Below are 22664 nucleotides of genomic sequence, written 5' to 3'. Positions count from 1 at the left end.
TGTATTCTCATCCTTTCTGGCACTAGTACCACTGTTCATGCTAGGACTCTGGGCAGAGTCAGGAAACTGGTTGGCAAAATGCGATTTTCAATTCAACGACTTATGCTTCTGTCTCTTTTTCTTTAACAACTCAAAGTTAAATGCACACCATTTCTCACATAAATAGAAACACATTCCCAGGTTTTAAAATCCTGGCACTCATTTAGTTTTCAACAAGAGATACAGCGACCAGAGACCTTGACAAGAAGACCCCCGTGACACAAATATAACAACAGTGACCTCCACTTGTGGGGTACACCCAGATGTGGGGTACAGCTAGATGCTCCATGGTCTATCTCAATTCCCAATAGAGCTCCCTAATCCTGGTGGTGTTACTCATTTTATTTCACAGATGAAGTAACTGAAGGTACAGCAGATAAATCAGTATGTCAGGAACACGTACTAAGTGGGAAAACTGAGACTCGGATGCAGGTATCAGCAAAGATCCGTGCTCTTAACCAGTAGGTTACGCGATGGAAAAGACGGCTGCTAAGGAAAACGTGCCTACACGGTAAGTTACACACGTTAATTAAGCACCTGCGAAATGGTTAGTGCTGCGTTCAATACGAGCAGTGCTGCGCTTGTTCCCCAAACGAAGTAACAATCACTCGAGAAGATGGATTCCCAAAACTATGCCGCGTGTCAGGGGACAGTGATGTGGTGGTGACAGGACTGGGTACCGTCCATGAGCTCTGCAGATGGCAGAGGCAGAGACCTGCGCGTGCGGCAGGACCACGGCTGGGCGAAGCTCACGCGAGACTGACTATGCCACTCAGGGAGGAAGAGGCTTGGGGTGAGGGGCGCCCCTTAGAAGCCCTGTGGAGGGAGCTGCAGAGGTCCCGGTGTAGACGCTCAGCCCTTGGGTTCCAGGCTGACAGACAGGCCCCCTCAGGGAACCCGTGTTAGGGTATGGTATCACATCAGCGTGTCACCACTTCAGGGTGACACAACACCCACGAGGCTGCCAATCCCAGTGCCCATCCCTGCAGGCACTCAGTACCCATCAGCGAAGGCAGCCCTGAGTGAAGTGATAGGGGCTGTGGTCATGCCAACATCAACTTCTAGAAAGGACGCGGTGCCAGTGGATTATGTGTAACACCCGGCTTTGACACCCCATCACTAGCAATTACTGATCAGACTTCTCACAGTGATTAGTACAACCATAAAAAACCTTTAACTTAGTTATACATCCGCTTGAGTGGTGTTACTATCTCTTAAATAGAATGTTGGATTTAAAAATGTCAGTGAGTTTCACAGACAGCTCAGTAAGAATGGATTCTGCACACCAGGGGCTGCTCCGACAGCAAAAGCAGAGCCACCACCGGCTCCTCCGCTGAAAGGGAAAACAAGGGGAATATTCAGCATAATGAGAATAAATGGGGCCCCACCACAGGCAGTTAACAGGGATGAAGCATCTCTACCCAGACTCCTTCACCATTAAAAGAGAAGAAAATGGAAAGTAACTCCATTACACGGAATGAAGGTGGAGGGTGTCCTTATCAGGATGAAATTTCAACAAAAAAAGGTCTTTTCTGCCAGGACCAGAGCTGGGGATTCTAGACCTGCAGTGAGCTCAAGGAAAGTTCACCCAGGAAAAGTCCAACGCCCTGCACCCAGTTACAATACCACGACAGCATGACCTTGAAGAAATGAGCTTACCTCACTGGGTCTCGGTTTCCCCACAGATAAAATGAGCACCCTTCCAACTCAAATGCCATGTGACTAAGTGTTCTTTCATAGCAACAGTGAAAATGCAACTACAGAAGACCCACTAATGACAACAGTTCCTGGGGGCAATTTCTGTGCCAAGCATTATTTGTATGTACTACTTGCACCGTCACCTTAGAAGGCAGGTTCCATTCCATTTTCAAACAGGAAAACTGGACCATGGAGAGGTGAAACCATTTGCCCAAAACGACAGAGATGGAAAGGGACAAAACACAAATGCCAAAGCAGACAGATGCTTGTAACCATCAGTCTCTGCCTGTGGTACAGCTACTGAGCACACATTGAAGCATGCTTTGTAATACCCACGGGAGGCCCCCGAAGTCTTTCCTTGCTAGCCCTCTAAACTGCAACCACTTTTCCTGCAGAAAATTACTTTTCCTTGTCTTTTGTTTATACCATGGTTAAATTATAAATAAAACGACTAGTGAATTACCTGTTGCAATTTCCAAATACCCACCAAGTAAGATTTTCTTGCATGTATAGAAATGCTCAAAACAATTATGTTTAGCTATCTTTACTCCAATTCCTAAGAACACGTACTATTCCCCTCCACCCCCAGAATTACAAGACTAGAGAAAGTATGCATAGAATTTCCTGTTCCTTAGAGGAGATGTCAGGCATATTTACCTGCCTTCTCCAGTCTTCCACCCCCCAAGAAAAGGGTGAAGGATTGACTTCTTCCCACTGACATCTTTCCACCCACTGGAGGCCCTGAAATATCGTCTGGGATAAAAAAGCCAATTTCAGGTTATGTATTTAAGAAAAGTATATACTCTTATATGGCTTGCAGTATCATACTTAAAAATTCTATTTCATGCCAATATCTGACTGTTTAAAGCTTATGGAAATAAATGTTTTCCATTGTACCTGAAATATTATCTATTTCTAATCATAAATTTTATCCAAAACAAACCTGCCTAAGCAGGCTGGTATTTTGACAAACTAAAAAATTTATGTCAACCTTTCCTAACAATGACAGGCAAATTTTAAGAAAAGCTGTCTGATTTTGGACATAATAAAGGAGAGAAAATTTAATTCTGAGACAGAATTTTCACGCATTTACTAAAGAGAACCAGTCCTAGAAAATGAAGGGCCATCATAAGACTCAGAACTTAAAGTCTGGTCTCACTGGTTCCCATGTTTCCGATGCCAAAGGCAAAAGTTTACTTTGCTCATCAGGCCAGTACTGTCATTAAAATTTTCCGTGATAAGCAACGGAAAATATCTGTCTGTTATTAAACAGAATATTTAAATTCTAGACATGCTATCATGGATAGGTTCTATTTACTTTGTGTCATGCCTAAGATAACTCTTAACAAATATGGGGTTAAACCTACTTCATAACATTTTATGTAGAAAATAATAAAGCAAGATAGTGATGTTTGAATTCAGAATTTATTGTACAGTATAATAAAAGTACTTTGAGGATTACTTTAAATTCACGACTGATGGCGTAGAATCATGGATTGACCACAAACTGCAATTCAGTGAAACCAATTTGTGAATAACGTCAATCGCAGACATACAAAGTAGAGACACAGCTCACTTTTGTGTTTTTAATAGATATTTACAATCGCTGCATACAAAGGCAATTACATCAGTTGTCCTTGGATGATGCGAAGTCCATGTTGTGATCCAAATATTCTCAGAGACTATGGGTGTGCGTTAAGAGAGCTGCCAGACTTTCTCTACTATAAGAACTGATGGAAGCTAATGGAAATCAAAATCAGGCAGATTCATGGGAAATAAGGAATCTGTCCAAGATTTCAGGCAGCAAAAATAGATTTGCCGAGCTCCTGAATTACATCAGAGCCTAGCTATTCTAGTGAAGTGCTAGAAGGTGGAAACCTGGGCTGGCCCCAGCAGCTATTTCCATCTCCCAAGGTAGGTCTCTGAGAAGCCAGGCTCTGGTCAGCTGAGAAAGGAGCTCACCCCTCTTCACATGAGCTCCGCTCTGTGTTTATCCGGCCCCATCTTCCAATGCCCCTACCCCAACCATCTTTGACTATCTGGATGCAGAACGATTTGGGGAAGTGGAACTGCTGTTGGTGACATTACTAAAAGCAAAAGCAAAATGAACTGTTGGCAGCTCAGGACTGTCTCAGTCCTTCCTAAGTTCGTTTCTGAGGATGTGCCCATTCTTCGCAGGCATTTCCCATTTCCCACTTGGCCTTGCAGCCCCCGGTCCTGTCGGCAGGTAGCCTCTCCACCTCCCAGATTCTAGCACATTTCTGCACAGCTCATCACCTTGAAGGATTTACAAGTAGTCAGTCCATGGACCAGGTAAAGAACAGGATCCATCTGGACATCTGCCCGGGCTACAGCCACACCACGGGGGATGGCCACTTTGTGCTTAAAACGATGTAGCTGAATCGCAACAAGTGTGGAAATGATCGATTTATCAAGGAAAAGTGAAGATGCCTGGGTAAACTTTAAAAGGCTACCATGCCAGCGTTTGCACCACGTGAAATGGAATGTAAAGTAATTGTGTAAAGAAACACAAGGATTAAGACAAATCAGAGAAGGGTGCTCTCAGCCCGACTCCAGTGAATCCAACATCAAATGAGAGGTCTGTGTCATAGCAAACAAAGTGGGGCGTTAGGGGAGGTATGAACTTCACACTGGTCTCTAAATATATTGGCCTATAAATAGGCCATCACCTGCTCCTCCTTTTCCACTTAGAAGAGAAACAAGCCACAACTGGTTTCAATTACAGATTCAACAGAATCACCGGCAGCTATGTCCTGGCAGAACAGATTTCCAGAGGAAAACTGTTGTTTGCTTCCCAGGAAGTACAGGACCGAAAAGAAGATGCTTTTGGAGACACTGCTTGCCAGTAAGCCTGAGCAGAAGTCTCTCTCCCAGTCCTTTTTGGTCCTAAAAGTGGTGAAGAGAGATAAAGATGCCCATCCAGGGAGCACCCGAGGCCGGTTAGCACAATGTGGGGTCTGCCCTGAACTCACCCCCAGGGTGCTCTCTGCTCTAAGTACAAGATCCAGTGTGTGATCTGTAGCATTGTGATTTCCTACATTCTCTTTTTAATTCTTACCTCACTGAATGCCAGCAGAAGACAGCATCCCTCCAGCAGAGTGGGGGGAAAGAATCCTTTTTAAAAAACCCCATGGTGATAAGTTTTCCCATGCATAATATCTGAGCACCATCTGGCTCAGGATATCAGAAACAAACTGCCAAATACCGAAGACAGCTATTCTGCACACTGGCTGCAAGACGAGCAAAACATCCACTTCTTTGCTCAGGGGACAGAATATAGGTGCCTATTTATAGTCTAAGCTAAAAAAGGTATCATTCAGGGAGACATTCCCAAATCACCCACTGCCCCAAAATATCTCACTGGGTAATCAATGCCTGGCACAAAATGTGCACATACATACCATACATAAGCGGTGCAAAAGTTTGAACCACACAAACAGAAGGATCAGTAACAGGAAGTTTACCGCCATCTACAGATTTCCCTTCACTGCTCAAGGGAGCGAGCCAAGGATTTCTGCTTGAAAAATACAAATTGGCAAAACTGACATCAGCTGTTGGGTTGCACCGTGTTCCCAGTGCTGAAATCCACTTTAATAACCTGTGCAAAACAGCACACACGATCAACTCCCTGTCTAGAAGCGGGAAAGCATGGATGCTTGTTACTTCAGACTCACAGGATGAAGACACCACAGGTCAACAAACACCCCATCTCTTTCTGTCTATGGGACTAAATACATACAGATTTAAGGGCAGAGAAGTACAAGAATATACTTTGTTGACATTTTCCTCGTCATTAACCACTTTCCCAAGGCAGGCTCTTTACAGTTAAATAACGTCCAATCCAAACTAACACGGCAGTTCAGGGACTGAGCAGAAGCCGGAGGTTGATTGGCATCGAGACCCGTCCGAGCGGGTGTGGCAGGCAGCGGCGCGGCGTGGAGAGCGCAGAGACGGAAAAAACACACGCCGCGCGCGCGGTCCACCTGGTGAATACCCCGGTAACTTTATTTTGGGCAGAACCGGCCAAGGAAACTTTTCTCGCGCCCGCAGCCCCCGCCCGAACCAGGCCGGCCGCGGGCAGGCAGGAGGGGCTGGGAGCCGCGGGCCGAGGGCAGCCCCGGCGGGAATCGGCTCGGCCGGCTGGGTCCCTCTCCTCTCGGGGACCCGGAACGTGCGGGGCAGGTCCCGCAGGGAGGCCACTCACCAGGCGCAGCGCGAAGAAGACGGCGAGCAGGGCGAGGCAGGCGCCCATGACGATGAGCAGCAGGAAGACGATGAGCGGGTGCTGCTGGCTCATGCAGTAGTAGGACTCGTACAGCCAGTCCCGGGACCGCCGCAGCCCGTCGCCGCCGCCCGCCTCCTCGGCGCGGTCCCGCAGGTACCGGCGGCGCCGCATCGCCTCCTGCCACATCGGGGCGGCTCGCGGGGCGCCGGCCGAGCGCGCCCGGCCGGGGCTGCGCGGCCCGCGTCCCACCCCCGCGCCGCCTCGGCCGCCGGGCTGCCTGCTCCGGGAGCTGCGTGCAGGGGCCTCGGCGCGGGCGGAGCTGGACGCCCGGGGCTGGGCGCTGACGCGCGGGCGAGGGCCGGGCGGCGGCCTCGGGGGCAGCTCCCGGCGCCGCCGCTGCCGCCACCGCGCGGGAGGGGGCGGGTGCGACAGGGGGCGCTCGGCCCGCCTCTCCCCACCCCGCGCCTCCCCCCGACGGCCCGGCGGCGCGTGAGAGGAGGCCGGGGCTGGCGGGTGGGGAGGTGTGCGGGGGGTGGGGGGCACCCGCTGCTCCGCACCCGGGGGTCCCCTCCTCCCACCTTCCCACCATCAGCCGCAGAGCGGTCCACCTCTCTCCACCACCTCGGAGCACAGCCTGGGGGTTCCCAGTCTCTGCCCTTCTCAATGCGCTCAGAGGACAACGGAGGCGCCGGACCTCCGCTCCACTACAGCGCGGCGGGGAGAGGCACTCCCACCCCCAGAACCCCCAACTTCTTTGTGGGCTGCGGGATGGAGAAGTGCTCCCACACCCCTCTCCACTGTCTCGGAGCGCAGCAGGGAGCTCTCCCATCCTTCAGTACCCCCTACTCAGAGGACAGCGAGGACGTCCTCCTTCTCCCTGTCTGCGGGCACTGAAGAGGGGTTCCCCTACCCTACCGCCCTTAGTGATTGGGGTTTCCCACCATCTTTTTCATCTTAGAGCAGAGGAAGTGGGGTTCCCACGCTCCTCTCCACTATCATATAGGGCAGGGGAACTTCCCGGTGCAGGGGGGCGGAAAGGTCCTCCTGGGACCCTTGGGCTCCACTGGGGCCGGTGGAGTCCGCCTTGCAGAGTACAGCCCCAAATGCGCAATGGAGGAGGGAGGGAGGTGGATATGATTGAACTTTGTACCCCTACCAAGTCCTGGGGCGTAGGGGGTTAGCTTCGCTTGCGTCCTGCACTTTCAGCTGAAGTCACAATTTGTCGGTGCCCAGTGGGTCAAGGTTTTCAGTACTGGAGGTTTAGGGGGCACCCTTTGGCTCGTTAAGGTCCCTCGGAGCCCCTTCTGTCTGGAGGGGCTGGCAGCAAAGTCTCACCAGGGGAGCGTGGCTGGGCATCTGGGCATCGGGGTAGGAGGGATGGGCTCTCGGATTTTCCCCCTCCAGGCCACCACAGGGGGCTGGGCGCGGGAAGCGCCAGAGATGCGACTGGAGCCTCATGGGGGCAGCGACCCCTCCCAACAAGCCTGGGAGTGGAGACTGCTGGCCCTTGCCGGAGGGGCGGAGGGGGGGGTGTTATGGCTGCTCTCCGAAGGATCCCACCCTTCTGGAGGTTTCCTCCTATGTGAGTGCTGTCTGCACAAAGACCTGCAAATCCCACCTGCTCCTCAAGCCCAAGGACTCCGAAGCACAGTGACCCTCTCCTCTCCCACCAGCAAACAGCCCAGGGGAGTGGTTCCTAGGCATGCATGCAGTTGTCTCTTTGAGCAGACAACCAGCTCTCAGGACTCAGTTCTGGCACCACCTAGCACCTAGGAAACCCTCTGGAGAACTGTCCTGCTGCCAGCCTGGGCTGTCCTGTGCCCCTCCCGGGATGTGAGCTGGGTAGCTGAGTGCCAATGACCAGGACCCAGGCCACGCAGGGAGACGTGACCACGAACCTTCCAGGGGTTATTCTTAGCAGCAAATAATGTCTGTTCTGCGCAGGGAATATGACCAGAGAAAGGCACAGCTCTGCCACAGGGGGCTGGTGGAGGGGCAGTGGGGGAGAGGGAGAGGAGGAGCTGGGCTCACGGGCATGTCTGAACACTGGATCCTTGGCACAGGGTCCTGCCCCACCAGGCTCCACCTGGCCCCTGGCCTTCCCTCCTGCCCCAGACCTGGAGAGGAGGGGAACCGGGAGGAGGCAGTGGATGGGAGGAGATCCCTCCAAAGTCTCCTGTTGCTCTCACAGCCGGTATCTTCCTGCCCTAGCAATTGAATGAAACTGTCTTTGGGCTGGTGGTCTGCAGCCCCAACCTCTCCTTGCTGGCCCTTCTGCTCATACCACTTGGACTGCAGACTGTAACCAGGTAATTCCATTCTCAGCCTTTCGTGCTGGTTCAGATCTAACCATTGGGCTTGGTTCTTTCTTTTGGACCAGGGGATTCTAGGGTTTGGGTGGTTCTGAGAGTAAGCTGCAAAGGCAGCACAGATGAATCACTTACAAACATCCGGACTCTGACCTCTCCTAAGGAGACACGGTGAAGTGGGAAGTTTGCCACAGTTTCCGCTGTGTGGCTTCTCTTGATTTCTCCAGCTCTGCCCAAGGTCTTTCTGAGTTTTGTAAACCAAATTAATTTTAGACTGTAATAAAGAATTTTTAAAAGGCACTTATTTGAGCAAAAAGAGCTTTAGTCTGGGGAGACAGATTCAAGTAGCAACCTAAATTATGTTGCCAGAAGGCAAAGAGGTAAGCTGGCTTTTATAGCTAAAGTTCCCACCCAGGTTTCTAATTAGGCCCATTTTATGTAAATGAGATATCCAAATTTGTAGGCTTCTGATTTGTCTGGCTCTTATTAATTATAAAATTGGGGCCCTTAGTTGAGCAGAGGGAGTCTATCTCAGCAGATAAATTCCTTCTCAGAGTTCATGTCACATGAATCTTCCTTCTCAGGGTCCACAATTTGGGCAGAGCTGCACATTTCCAGCCTTTTCCTGTTGGAACAACATACACATTATTCATTTTCTCTCCAATTCTTGCCGCTGCTTCACCCCTTGAACTGATAAATGTCTGTCTTCACCCACTCTAGAAGGAAGAAAAAGTAAATAATTTGTAACTGAGGTTTCTGGGGGAACAAAGAACTGAAAGACTTGTAAGGGAAAAGAAAAGGTTTAATAAATTATTTTCTCTTTTGTTCCAGGGGGGAGATTGGGTATTTTCAACAACCACATGTATATGCTCCAAATGGTAAACAGGGTTGTTGTAAAACTTTAAGGAGACTTTGGTAGATGCAAGGGCAAACTTTAATTGGAGAGACTCCGCACAGAGGGAATTTTGTACTTGACCCTCATGACATTTTTTATTACTCATTTTTTCACGAATTTAACAAATATTTATTTTGTGCCTACCATTGCTGACATTCGGTGGGCGGGGAGGAGGACCTGACCTGAGACCCTTGTAGGAATGTCCAATGTAGTACTTTGAAAAGGAGGGCTACTAAAAACAAAACAAACAAAAATCAACATTCATCCCAACTCTCCTGTACAGTTTTAATTTCATCGTCATGGACACAGGTGGTAGAAGGATATATCAGCCTTCCCTGAGGTTTTGTTGGGTTTTTGTTTGTTGTTTTAGTTTCAGTGCTTTATTTTTATAGGGACCTCCGTTATTGCATTAATACAAAGTCAAATGTGAACCAACATAATCATTATCGTTATGCTATCGGTGTTTCAGAATTAAAATACCTTTTACAAAGTTCACAACAGTTTCTATTTGAAAGGAAAAAAAAGAAAAATATAATAACTCACAAGCAACACGAAGTAGAATGAAAAATGTCCTTGGGCACAAAGCCAGGAGCATGAAATATAGCCTCATGCAACTAAAGGGACCCCAAGGGGTCCTCTAGTTCATTTCCATACCTTTTGGATATCAGGGCTACTAAACCATGGGTAAGGCATGGAAAACAAAGGGGTTCTCCCATAAATTTATTCCATATCAACTTATTTGTGATAAAATGCACAGAGAAACCAACTGTGGAAGCTCTACCTGGACCTGAGGGAGTTTTAAAAAAAAAGGAATAAGCATTAGGAAGGAGACTTCATTTTCCCTGCAACACTAGAGGGCAGCCCTTCATCCTTGGAACCCAGCAGGCAGCGCTGGCCAGGCATTATGGGTGTTTGACTTGTGCTGTTGCACAGGGCTCCACACTTGGTTTAAGGTTCTGCTGTCACCATCTTAAAATTCTTGGAAATTTTCTGAACAAGGAATCACACGTTTTCCTTTTGCCTTGGGCCCTGCAGATCAGAGAGCCGAGCCTGCTAGCTGGTGACAGTAAACAGTACTCCCATCTGGCCTGCGTGCACAGCCTGCAGGTGCAGGCTTGAGGACAAGCAGGCAGGCTTCCCACCCAGGAGCTGCAGGCCACCTCTCCCCTCCTAATTTGGTCATCTTTCACACACACTGTGACACACCTGAACAGTGATATATCTGGTAAGTAATCATGCTGCAGGAGAGGTTATTGAATCCATGGCTTTGACTTGAAAAAAGAACCCATCTTCTAGTTCCTATTCCAAATCCAGTTAGATTAACTCAGTCAATAAGGGCACTGTTGGACTCCTCCCTATGTCACAGTGCTCTGATTGATTGAATAAAGGCGGACAGGGATACACGGTGCCAAGGACAGCCTCGGACACGGCCAGCCCGGAGCATATCGTAAGGGCTGAGTACAGAGCATTTCCCGGTGTATTCGTTTCTGTCTCTGGTGATCACATCACTGAAGTTTATGTTATAAAGTAGGAACTGTATGTCAACAGATTCATTATCACCATGAAATACGTCTTGTGTACTCAGATAACATTTACATTTTTATTGAACCTGAGGCTGTGGATTCAGAAACCACACAACCATAGCCAGCTTATGGCTCCTGGAAGTCGCTTTAACTCTTTGAGCTCACTAAGGAACCCGTTTGCAGTTCAGTTTTTAGCATATCAGGGAAAAAGTGGCTGGATGTGACATTAATATATTTCTTTTCTTTCCCAGCCGGTACAGGATAATCGCGACATGTCTTTGAAAAGATCCCACTTGCTTGGCTGATTTCATCAATGATTTCTCAAGTGACACAATCGGAATAAATATTTCACAGAATCATCTTTAAGATCTGATTTCAGGTGAATTGTTGGGAGTTAGGGTCTTGAATATGCAAGAAGGTGGTACAACTGTTTTGTAACAGACCCTGCACAAAATCTCACTGCCATTCCAAAATTTGTCACTAGTACTTTTTTCAAATTCCACGGAAACGCTGGAATTCTTTCGCTGAGCACTGGGAGGAATGAGAAGAGGTTAATGACTAATCAGTCTCCAGCACGCCTCCGGCCTGGTGAGAAATATTGATTGCCCGGCTCTTGCCCAGAGAATGGGACCTGAAAAGCAATGACTCATGGAGCAGAGACGTGTGCTCATATCTGTTGCCCAGGGAGGTACAGGAAGAGGGGGCTTATTTAGCAAGCTTAAGTGGATAATTCAGATACCTTGACTTTGATTTTTATATCCTTTTAAGTGTCCCTTAAAATAGTCAATGGGAAACTAAATTAACTACACTCTAAAATTGATACGTACTGTGCTTGGAAGAACAAGAAGTAGTGTCTATGAAAAGCAATGCTATGACATAGTTCATGAATATTTTTGCCCAATTCTGAATTCATTCAATTCAGATAACTTAGCTTAAGATTTTAAGTCGCTCTACACTGATTCATGATTTTATATTTGCATTTGAAAATAAATCAAACTCACTGTGTCATTCCACACTACTGTAATAATTACCAATATCCTTATAATAACTTTCTTAAAGTTCTGGGTTTTTGCCTCATCTCTCATACCCACTGTATATCCTCAAAGAAGTCATAAACATGTCTGAGCATCAGTTTATTTATCTGTAAAGTAAGAGGAGTAGACCAATTATTTTAAGGCTCTCTCTAACATGTTTACATTATCCTGGGCGGGGTAAAGGGGTGGATTTTTAATCAATTTTTTTAGATCAATGGGGAGGAAATTACTTACATTCAATAAAAATGAGTGAACTTTACCCAAAAGAAAGTTTGTGAAATTGTATGTACGTGTTTGATCACAAGTGCTATTTCCTTAGGTATAAAATGAAGAAGGAGACTATTTTAGTGGACACATACAAACTTATTTTTGTATTAAAGTGGTCTGTCTTCCATCACTAAAAGGTAAACTCATTTTCTTTTGCTCCTGAAATTTGCAAAACACATAGTAAGCATTTAATAAATGTGTGCTAGATGAATACATGGCTGAGTGAAGATAGAAGGTAATTTCATTCTTTTTTTTAAAAAGAGTACAATTGATAAATAATGCTAATATATTAGTTTTACCAGAACTTGATCTGATAGAAACGTTACCCAGGTCCTGAATAGGTTTTATATATATGTTTGCTATTGGCACTCTATTTGTATTTTTAAATTCTCACAATGTTTTCAAATCCTAAAAAGGCAAGCATCCAGACTTACTTTGTAGTCCATTATCATGAAAGCATGATAATTTCTAACAATATGGATTTCTAAACACGGTTTTTCTGTTTCAATAGAATGTTTGAATACATAGATAAATAGTGACTACGTTTTAATATAAAAACTAGTTGAATAAAGAAAATACTGTCAGTAAAATTTCACACAATAAATATTGCAAATGAGACAACTGAGTCTGCTGAAGGAGACAGGATCTGCTTTCTCTTGCATAGCAGCCACCTGAACTGAAAATCCTCAGCCCCACTTTGGTGCCAGGTGGTGCCTGGGAAAATGTTGGGGAGAGGTTGCTGAGTTCACAGGGCCAATTGTCTTAGATTAAATAACCTCCAAATGGCCAGATATGCTTAACGTGCCAACTCTATCTACTCAGGCTGTGTTTACATTGTTACCAGGAAATGTTGAAGACATTTTCACGCTCGGCAGGCTGAAGGAATAAAAAGGCAATCTTAACCTGGACCCTCATTATTACATTTCAGACTAATAACTAATACATGATAAAAATATCTGCTGGGGTAGAGTTGTGCTTCACTGCTCGAGAGCCAACAAATGGAGGGCTCAGCTCAAAAAAATAAAGAAAGAAATTTTATATATTAAACTATCTGGACTAAAATATGGAAAATGAATGGATGTCAAACATGAAGGTTGCTCAATGTTTATTCAGATTGTTTTAGAGCAAGTTTCATTAGAGCACAAAGTATTATAGCTACTTTTCTTAAGACAAAGTCTACAATAAGGTATCCAGGTGTGGGGACAGAGCCAGGAGTGCAGTTTCCAGGCTCTCGGCCTCACGTGGAAAGGTGCTGGCTCAAGTAGTAAATGGCCATCAACTGTGATTGGATGGCCATCAGCTGTGACTAGTTGGCCGTCAGCTGTAACCAGTGAGCCATTGGCCACTAATATAACTGCTGTGGCTACGCTAGCAGCAGATGGGGGCTAGCAAGGAGATGGTGGCTGAGCCTGCAAGAGCGGATTGCCGTTAGCACGGCGGATTGCAGCTAGCAAGTGGGGTTGGGTGGCAGAGACAAGTGGACGGCAGGTTGTGGATAGTGTGGCTCCTGCTTCCTGTGTCTCCAACCCAGCCACCAGCGAGACTATAGTGGTGTGACACCCCTACCTATGGCTCCGTGGGTGTTCCTCTTTGGCCTCACCATGTCCTGCGTTCTTATGTGGGGAGCGGGACCAGAGACCCCGCGTAACACCCTGCATGACACCAGTTATAGCAATACATTTGCTTTTCTTATATGGAGACAAAATATATAATTTAGTGATTTTAAATTTATAAATACTAAATATAATTATGCCTGCCCTGGACAAAACTTTACAAATCTAAATTATAGGTCCCTTTTGCTAACTTTCTATATTGAGGCTACGGAGCAATACCCACTAGCCTTCTTTACCCTCTTTCAGTGGTATTTTGTAGGCCATTTTAAGAGACAAAGGAGTTGTGAGGTGTGACGTTAGGACTCACAAGTATGAGCCCAGAACAAAATGAGATTTCTTCCAATGATTGACACATTACCTATCAGAGCTCTTCTTTCCTTTGGATGCTTCCAGAATGGCTTTCCTTCCTGTGAATAGAGTATTCTTGACCCAAACAATATTCATCTTTTTCCTTCTTTGGATTTATTCTGTGTTTCAATGAATTATATCTAATCACAAGTACAAAATAGAATTTGTAAAATAATTGTACTGAAGGAGGGGGACTCCTTTCAGAGCCCAGAGTTTAAGAATGGGCCCTGGGTACTAAAAAGCCAATTAATGTGGGCATTTGCATGATGATATGCTGTCGTGCGGGGCGGCCTGCGGGGTCCCTGGTCCAGCTCCCCTCATAAGAACGCAGGACACGATGAGGCCAAAAAGGAACACCCACGGAGCCATAGATAGGGGAGTCATACCACTATAGTCTCATTGGCAGCTGGTGTTGGAGACACGGGAAGCAGGAGCCACACTATCTGCAACCTGCCGTCCACTTCTCTGCAATCTGCAACCCGCACTCCGCCGTGCTAACTGCAGTCCGCGCTTGCCAGCCACCATCCTCTTGCTAGCCCCCATTTCCTGCTAGCGTAGCCACAGAAGTTATATTAGTGGCCAATGGCTCACTGGTTACAGCTGACGGCCAACTAGTCACAGCTGATGGCCATCCAATCACATTTGATGGCCATTTACTACCTGAGCCAGCACCTTTCCACGTGAGGGCGAGAGCCTGGAAACTGTACTCCTAGCTCTGTCCCCACATGCTGAACTACCATGTGGGAGAAATTCTTATCAAATACATTGATACAACCAAAAGCAGGAATGGGTACTAGTTCCACTCAACATGTTAACCTAGTGATTGTTAGATGAATAAACTCTAGGGATGTTTAACATTTCTTATTAAACATTTAAAGGATGATTACTTGTGTTTGTTTATCTCTTTTTGGTCATTGGTCCAGATTCATAACAAAATTCTCTTACAAGCACACTTCATAATATAAGACCTTTAAGGAAGGGATCACATCTGCTTAAGCTGTTCAAGATAAAGGTTCACAGTCACGATCTTGTTTTATTTATTATTATTTTTTACTCTAATACATATGCAGGCCCATAATCCTGAGTTGCCCTGTTTCTTTAAGCAGCTGGAAGCTTATCTGTTACATGATGGTTTGATGATTGACTGAAAACCTACCCACTTCCCAAGGAGGAATATTGAATTAGTGGCAGTCCTTTGATTGCTCTATTTTAAATAGTGCTTAATTAAAAAGTTAATTCTAACTATTTTAAAGATAGGTGGGATATATTTTTAAATATATATATATATTTATTTAGTTTCTGGAAGACAGAAATTAAAGATAATTAGAATATAGCTACTTTTAAATGATTGATGGGCACATGGGAAATCAGCTTGATTACTGGGAGTGAATATTTAGTCTTTGAAGCTAAATTTTCAAAACCATGTTGGGACATTAAGACCATAGTGTGGATGGTACCTATCGCAGAACGTGGGAGTCAAAACCATTACGGTTCATGGTTTGTTGTGTGAAACCTTCTTGGCAGAGCTTAACCTGGAAAAGTGCATGACTGTTTCACTGGGGCAAAGCACAGTCATGCATTTGATGCTGTGGCACTCAAATGTGAGAGAATATTGCTTCTTTGTTTCCCTATCAGCGCTTTGGGTTTTTTCATCAGTCCCATTCCTGTGAGGCTGGAGGAGAAAAGGCAGGTAGAGTGCAATGCCGTCACCTACCTGAAGGCTTTTAGTACAAGGGTTAGGTAAAACAATCTCTTAAAAACAAGTCCCATATAATTGACTCTATCTAATGGTTTTTTTAAAAAAATATTTTACTTTAACATTATATTTCAATCTGTTTTTATCATCTGATTAGTATATTTTGTACATGAATTTGGAAAATGATACAGGTTCTTTAACACTATCTTGAATTATATTTTAAAACGGTAGCCTAAAAGTTCTGATTTCTATAAAGGAAGAAAGGCTATATTGCAACAACCTTCTGCAGATAATAATGAACAAGTCTGAGTATATAAGAGCACACACACACACACACACACACACACACACACTCCATCCAGGGGAAGCATGAATTATGACTGACTTCTCATGAGAAACAATGGAGGTCAGAAGATAATAGGATGATGTCTTTAAAGTGGAGGAAAACACACACACACACACATTAACTGAGAATTCTATATAAATCAAAACATGAATTTGAAATAAGACTTTTAGGGTAAAGTCTGAAAAAATCAATCGCTAGCAGACCTGCACTATTAAAAATGATAATGGAAGTTTTCCAAGCTGAAAAAAACTAGCATCGGTTGAAAATGCTGATCTTAATTTATCTAAAAGAAAACTAAATGTTTAAAGCAAAGTTATTACATTAAAATGTGGAGTTTATAGCACATACTTTATAAAATGTATAACAATACCAAAAAAAGGTGAGCAAATTAAATTATGACAGTAGCAAAAAGGTTGGTAGGTTATATTATACCCTGTAAGTTTTTTTATTTTATGTGAAGTAATACTCATTAGGTTTAAACAGACAGTGATAAATCAACATTGCATATTTTAATTTCTAGAATAACCACTAAAAAAAAATGCAAGGTATAGCTAAAAAGCCAATAGATATATTGAATTAGAATTTTAATGACCATAGACTAATTCTAAAAGCAAAAGAAGACAGGAAGAGAGAAACATAGGAATAAAAATCAGATTAAACAAAAAAGAAAATAAATTGTAATGTGGTAGAACTATACCCAACTATATCAATAGTTGCCTTCGATATAAACAGACTAAACACTCTAATTATAAGGCAAGATTGGAAGATCAGACTTTTAAAAAAGCAAGATCTAGCTATGTGCTGAAGAAAAAAATCGCTTTAAATATACAGTTACAATAAAGAAATGCATAAGAATGGAAAAAATACATACCATGCAAAAGTAAGAAAAAGAAAGCTGGTCTAATTACGTTAATAATAAAGTAGAATTTAAGATTAGGAGTATTACCAGAGAATAATGAAGGGCATTTTTTAAATATTGAAAGATCAGTTTCATTCATCAGAAACATATAACAAATAATAATCTTAATTAGTTTAAACTGGATCAAACGCCTAACTGTAAAAGTTAAAACTAAAAAGCTGCTAGAAGAAATCATGGGAGGATACCTTTAGGGTTTTGATGTAGGCAACAATTTTAGGCAACATAAAAGGAAAACATTGATAAATTGGATGTTATTTTTTTGAATTCTATTCCGTAAGTAACTACAAAAAAATAATAAAGCAAACCACAGAATGGGAGAAAATGTTCAGGATACGTATATTTGAAAAAGCTCTTGGATCTAAAATGTATAAAGAATCCCTATATCTCAGTAAAAAGAACACGACCTAATGAAAAATGAGCAAAAGACTTGAACAGACACTTCACAAAGAAGATATACAAATGACCAATAAGCACATGAAAAGATGTTCAATATCATTAGTCCTGAGGTGAACTACCATTACATCCATAATAAGATAACACCACTCCAGTGCGTAAAATCAAAGAGAATAACGCCACAAGTTGGTGTGGCTGTGGAGCGATTGAAACTCTCATCCATGTAAAATGTTACTTTGGAACTTATACCAACCCTATAATCCAGTGATCCCACGCTTAGCTACTTAGCAATGAGAATGGAAATACCCCAAAAAAAGTCTTGAGCGAGAATACTTATAATAGCTTTTCCCATAACTAGCAAAAACTGAAAAGGACAACAACAGCATGAATGACTCTCAAGAACCATGAGCAAAAGAAGCCAGGCACAAAAAAGAGTACACCCAGCATGATTCCTCGTATTGAAGTTCAAGAACAGGTAGTCATGATGCCGCAAATCAAAACAATGGTGGCCCAAGAGGGACAGGACTCAACTGGGAAGGGTTCTACGAGGCCTTTTGGGGTGATAGAAACATTGTCTCTCTTCATGGGTGTATACATTGACCAAACCTCATTGCATTACATGCTTAAGATCTGCCTGTGAAAGAAAAAGTATAAAAGTGTTTCATAGGTTGGAATATGTAGATAGAAATAAATTCAAATAAAATTATGTCAAAACAAAAAAAAAGGATAATTAATAGATTACTTGAAGGATTGCTAAATGTTGCAGTGACATATATTTAATGTAAAAAATTACATTTTAGAAGATGTCCTTATTTTGAAATTTCTTAGTATTTTTTTTCCTAATGTTTTATAAATATTTGTTCTTTAAAAATGGTACAGTATGACATTTTAATGTCAGGTTGTAACCTCTGGTCTGAAATCGCTATAATATGGGTAAGAAAATAGTAGTAAAAACACTCCACTTAATATACGATGTGTGAAAGTAAAAATAAAAATTATTTTTTCCTGTACTTATAGACACCAAAATAAATGGGGAAAATGTAATAGATATGAAGCTAAAACATCAGTGGTGATCAAAAATGAAACAGTAACAATTTTCAGTAACAAAGCTACTATCATATTAAATATTTATTCAACAAATCTCATGCAAAAGTAAATATTTAATTTAGTTGAGCTAGGTAATGGCCTAAAGTATGAGGATATTCGAATATTGAAGTTGTAGGTCTCTGTAGGAAGTGCAGGAGTCAAGTCATTTGACCCCAAATCCTGGGGATTAGTTCACTCACTTTCTGATCTAGTCTTTCTTTTCCACTACTTAGATCAGTAAGGTCCCTGTTCAGAATCCTGAATATAGGAGCCCTCTTCTTTCCCCGATGTTTGCTCCTGGAGAGCAAACCTACTTCAGTTAGAAAATTGAGTGGGAGAACACCTTCTCACATAAACTTCAGGCAGCCGCTGACTTTGAGCAGTAGGCCTTTCTGTCCTGGATGTGTGCAGGGGCCCAGGATACCCTCTGATTCTTAAGCAGAATATAAACATGTGATAAACTGGAATAGTTTTGTCCACGACTGTCCAGTCATGACTTTTCCCTGGAAAAGTAACCACTCGCAGGACAGACTTTTTCCAGTTATTCCTAAGGAATGAGGTACAGGATTGCCATGGCTCTTCTAGATGGTTCTTTGATGGTCATTTTCCTTCGAGAGCTTTCCAGAAAGGCATGTGTGAACCCAGGGGTTTAATTTCTCTGTAGGTTTATGTACTCGTCCCATACCTATGCCGCAGTTCCTTTTGTGTGTACGTGCAGATCATAATGTCAACCTAAATCATACTTGAAATATATCCCTGACTTTTGTCTTCAAAGAATAGGATTGGTTAATGGAATAGAAGTTTGAAATTTGAAGGGCCATGCAATTGATCTTAGAGGAGCTATACTGTAAATTTTTTTAACAGCATGTTCTAGGTCACTTGAGTATACCTGTGTGGCCCATTACACTCACTCAGTTCACTTGGAGTGATTTGGAGAACTGCAAGGTCAGCATATACTCCACAACCACTGAAATGATCATAATTCATTGTCCTGGAGTGGTGTGTCTGGTTTTATAACCTGACTTAGGAAAAAAACACAGGGAACTTAGATAGTGTCCAAGTAAGGCAATAAAAATCACTACATAATGGAAAAGGAACAGAGTCTCTCTTTATATGTGAACAATCATTAATTGTGCAATTACTTAGATTTGTCCTTTCTATTTGAAACTCAATAACACTTTTTCCTCGTCCCTTTTATGACAAAGATAATGCATATTTGGGAAAGTTGTATGGAATGACTGTGATATGAAGTCATGAAGATAAGAAAATGGAATGTATCAACACTAAACTTGCCTTATTAGCATTTTGCTCTGAATAACAACACTGCCACTCATCAGATATCATTCAAATTGGGAACATGATTAGCTTTCCATGCCATAGTGAAATTGGCACTGCAGTGGGTGAGCCCAGCCATCACTTAATTATTTGTTGACTAATATCAGCCCTGGCATTATAGAAAAGAAAATGGTTCATTAAATGCTCATTGAATGTTGCCAACGAGGAGAGAGGGAGACAGGAAGTTGGGGAAGGCAGATGCGGAATTCAGCTCCCCCTGGTCATTCCAGTCCACGAGAAATGATTGCCAATGAACACTTGCCAGCTAGACTGTCTGCAAGGTGATTACTAGTGCCTCTTCCCAACAGGGCCAACCTGGGATCCCTTGTCTGAAAATGACCGGGCCAATATTCTTTTGTCTTAAGTGTGTGTGACCATTATTTCCTGAGAAGAATGTGCATAGAACCACTGATAATTAGGGAAAGAAGGAGATTCTGCAAGAATGCAGGGTGATCACAGTAGCTAGAAGATAGCAGAAGATGGCGAGATGTTGAGGGAAAAAGTCAGGGAATGAGGAGTAGAAGTGTGGCCGAGAGAATGCAAACGGGGAATGAAGTCTAAAGCCTTCCTTCCTCCTTTCCTTGTTTCTCTGTCGCCAAGTGCTTGTCATTTGCCTAACCCCTACGCCCATCGTCTGGAACAGTTCCACAGAGGTTGGAAGTGTTTCCTAGATACGGTGGACAGCCCTCAAGGGACATCTGGAGGAGAAGTCACATGGCAGCCTGTCTTAGGGTTATTCTTAACATAATACTATTATCGGTAACACCATTCTTACATGTTGTCCTTGACTTTGCTCTTTCAGAAAAGCAGTGTTATGAAAAAAGAACAGAAAATAGAAAGGAAGGGAAGGAGGGAGTGGAGATACCTTGAGAAAACTGGGCACGGCCAAAAGAGAAGGTGACAAAATTAAAAGTGAGGGTGATGTAGAGAATGTGTGTTCCCATGAAGAAGAGATGGCCCAAGCAGGAGAGACACAAGTGAACAGCTCAAGTGAAGAAGAACCCATGTGTGATCGATCTCCTTTGGAGCAATGCGGAAGCTGTGGTGGGCTAGTGGGAGGCAGCAGAGGTTGGGTCCTGTGACCTTGGAGAGGAAGGATGGAGTAGAGGAAGAGCACGGGCTCCGGAGTCAGGCAAACATAGGCTCAGTACCGGCTGCATGACCACCTGTGCAGACTTGGGCCACGTCTTCACCTCTCTGGACCTCAGTTGTAAAAGGATGAGCTGGATCACACCATCTCCTGGGTTGTGATGATTAAATAGTTAATGTGGACATGAAGGCTGTTTGCTTATCCGACCTTCTCTCCTGCCCCTTTCTATCAGAGAAAAATAGAGAACGAATGCGGCATGCACGCAACGTGACGCCACCATTCTGATGCACCCACCATGACCACTGCAGAGTGAAGAGGACCCAGGCCAATCCTCCCGGGTCTTGCTTGGTCATTTAGAACCTTTCCATGAGTATTTAGAACCAACTGCCCCATGGGACCCTGTCTCCAAAGTTGATAGACTGTGGATCTCAAAGCCAGCAAGATGGAAAGGCATCATCCTGGAAATGAAAGAAGGAGGATGCCAGTGATAAGAATCAGGGTCTTCTAGTCTGGAATCCAAAGATGGCTTTCAGTACATTACATTTGTAAAACATGTTTATTCCTTTCTAATTTTAAATGATCTCAGCCGTATAAGGCAGCCAAAATCCTTTTAACACATAAAAGTTATTTTAAAAGTATACTGTCATTTCCTGCTGAAAGGAAATGGTAAAATGCTACAATAATAAAATGGGAATAAAAAGTATTCAAGCTATGTCTACAAGGCAAGGGATGTGTACATCTTGTGTATTTCCTGAGGTAGACACAGAAATGGGGGTGCTTGCCCGCGTATATAAGCGGCATACATTAATGCAGTCCCGGCATTAAAAGGAACTCGTTCGGACAAAAACAAACGAGGAACTAGATTTAGAAAATTTCTGCAAGCAGGTATGGAAATATTTAATTAATCCATCCTTCCATTTCTCTCACCTCCTGATGTGGCTTTCACAGGAATCGGTGTCTCAGAGGTTGAGAGCTCTGGGGGCACCAGGAATGGTGAGCTGCATTGGGAGCAGGTACCATGGGAAACATAAAGGGCCAAGGCACTCTGCTCGGCTTGACGAAGACCTCACTGGCCTTTCCCTAGATAACATGTACAGATGCCAAAACATACGTGCTGAAAGTCAGCCCGGTTTTGGTATTTGTGCAAGTAGCGTTTTGATCTTTTCTTTCATTGTTTGTTTTTATTCTTTAGAATTTGTACAACTTCATTTCTACAATGAAGTTCTGTTATATTATTTATAAAATAAGGAATTGTATACTCCTTGAAAATCTGAACATTTCACCAGCTATAGTTTTAATATTAGGCTATTCATGTTTTCTTCTGCTTGAGTTGGTGTTATTCATTTATGTTTTCCACAAAGAGAGAGGGTAACTTTCTCAGCAAGTGAGTACTCTTGGCACAAGGGACTCCTCCAAAATAATTTCAAGAAGAAACCATTGCCCCTCCAAGGTGAAGGGATCCAGGGTAATCCATCTGCTATGGAGTGTGTGGCTGGTTTCCCGGATGGATGGAGCTACAGGCAGAACTCACCACAAGTCACTAGTTCTTCCTGGTGGGACATCAGCGGTACTGGTACTGTAGAGAAATCAGCCGTGGTGAAGTTATCAGAGACTTTGCCAAAGAGACATAATCTGCCTGTCAATCAGTGCACTCCAGTCTGGGAACTGACTTAGATCTGGGACACCTTCCCATGGTGACTGTCTCAGCCCAGAGACAATCTACAAGGGGAGCCTGATGCTACAGGTAATGTGGGGGGAGGTGCAGGTCCAAGCAGAGAGAGCGAGAAGAAAGAGAAGTGAGCCAAGGAAAGCAATGAAGCAATGACG

At 43.8% G+C, this 22664-nt stretch overlaps 1 protein-coding gene and 2 long non-coding RNA genes across 3 annotated transcripts in view; 2 read left to right on the top strand and 1 right to left on the bottom strand.

Annotated features, from left to right (window-relative positions):
* Positions 1-6306, bottom strand: part of ADCY2 (adenylate cyclase 2) — a 359401-nt gene extending 353095 nt beyond the window's left edge. The window contains exon 1 of the mRNA XM_033110844.1: positions 5963-6306. Within this exon, the coding sequence (XP_032966735.1) occupies positions 5963-6169 (207 nt within the window). The 5' untranslated portion in view covers positions 6170-6306. The remainder of the gene's footprint in view (positions 1-5962) is intronic.
* LOC117025091 (uncharacterized) lies at positions 6003-10397 on the top strand. The gene is made up of 3 exons (XR_004423549.1): positions 6003-6136; positions 8195-8292; positions 10223-10397. It is a non-coding gene; the product is annotated as an uncharacterized LOC117025091 (long non-coding RNA).
* A 574-nt stretch (positions 10398-10971) lies between these two features.
* On the top strand, positions 10972-15707 carry LOC117025194 (uncharacterized). The gene is made up of 3 exons (XR_004423562.1): positions 10972-11089; positions 12064-12148; positions 15608-15707. It is a non-coding gene; the product is annotated as an uncharacterized LOC117025194 (long non-coding RNA).
* Positions 15708-22664: the final 6957 nt, after the last annotated feature.

This window comes from Rhinolophus ferrumequinum, chromosome 7, assembly GCF_004115265.2.
Source record: "Rhinolophus ferrumequinum isolate MPI-CBG mRhiFer1 chromosome 7, mRhiFer1_v1.p, whole genome shotgun sequence".
NCBI classification, from domain to species: domain Eukaryota; kingdom Metazoa; phylum Chordata; class Mammalia; order Chiroptera; family Rhinolophidae; genus Rhinolophus; species Rhinolophus ferrumequinum.
The sequence above is the reverse complement of the archived record's forward strand: the minus strand, read 5'-3'. Positions and strand labels throughout refer to the sequence as shown.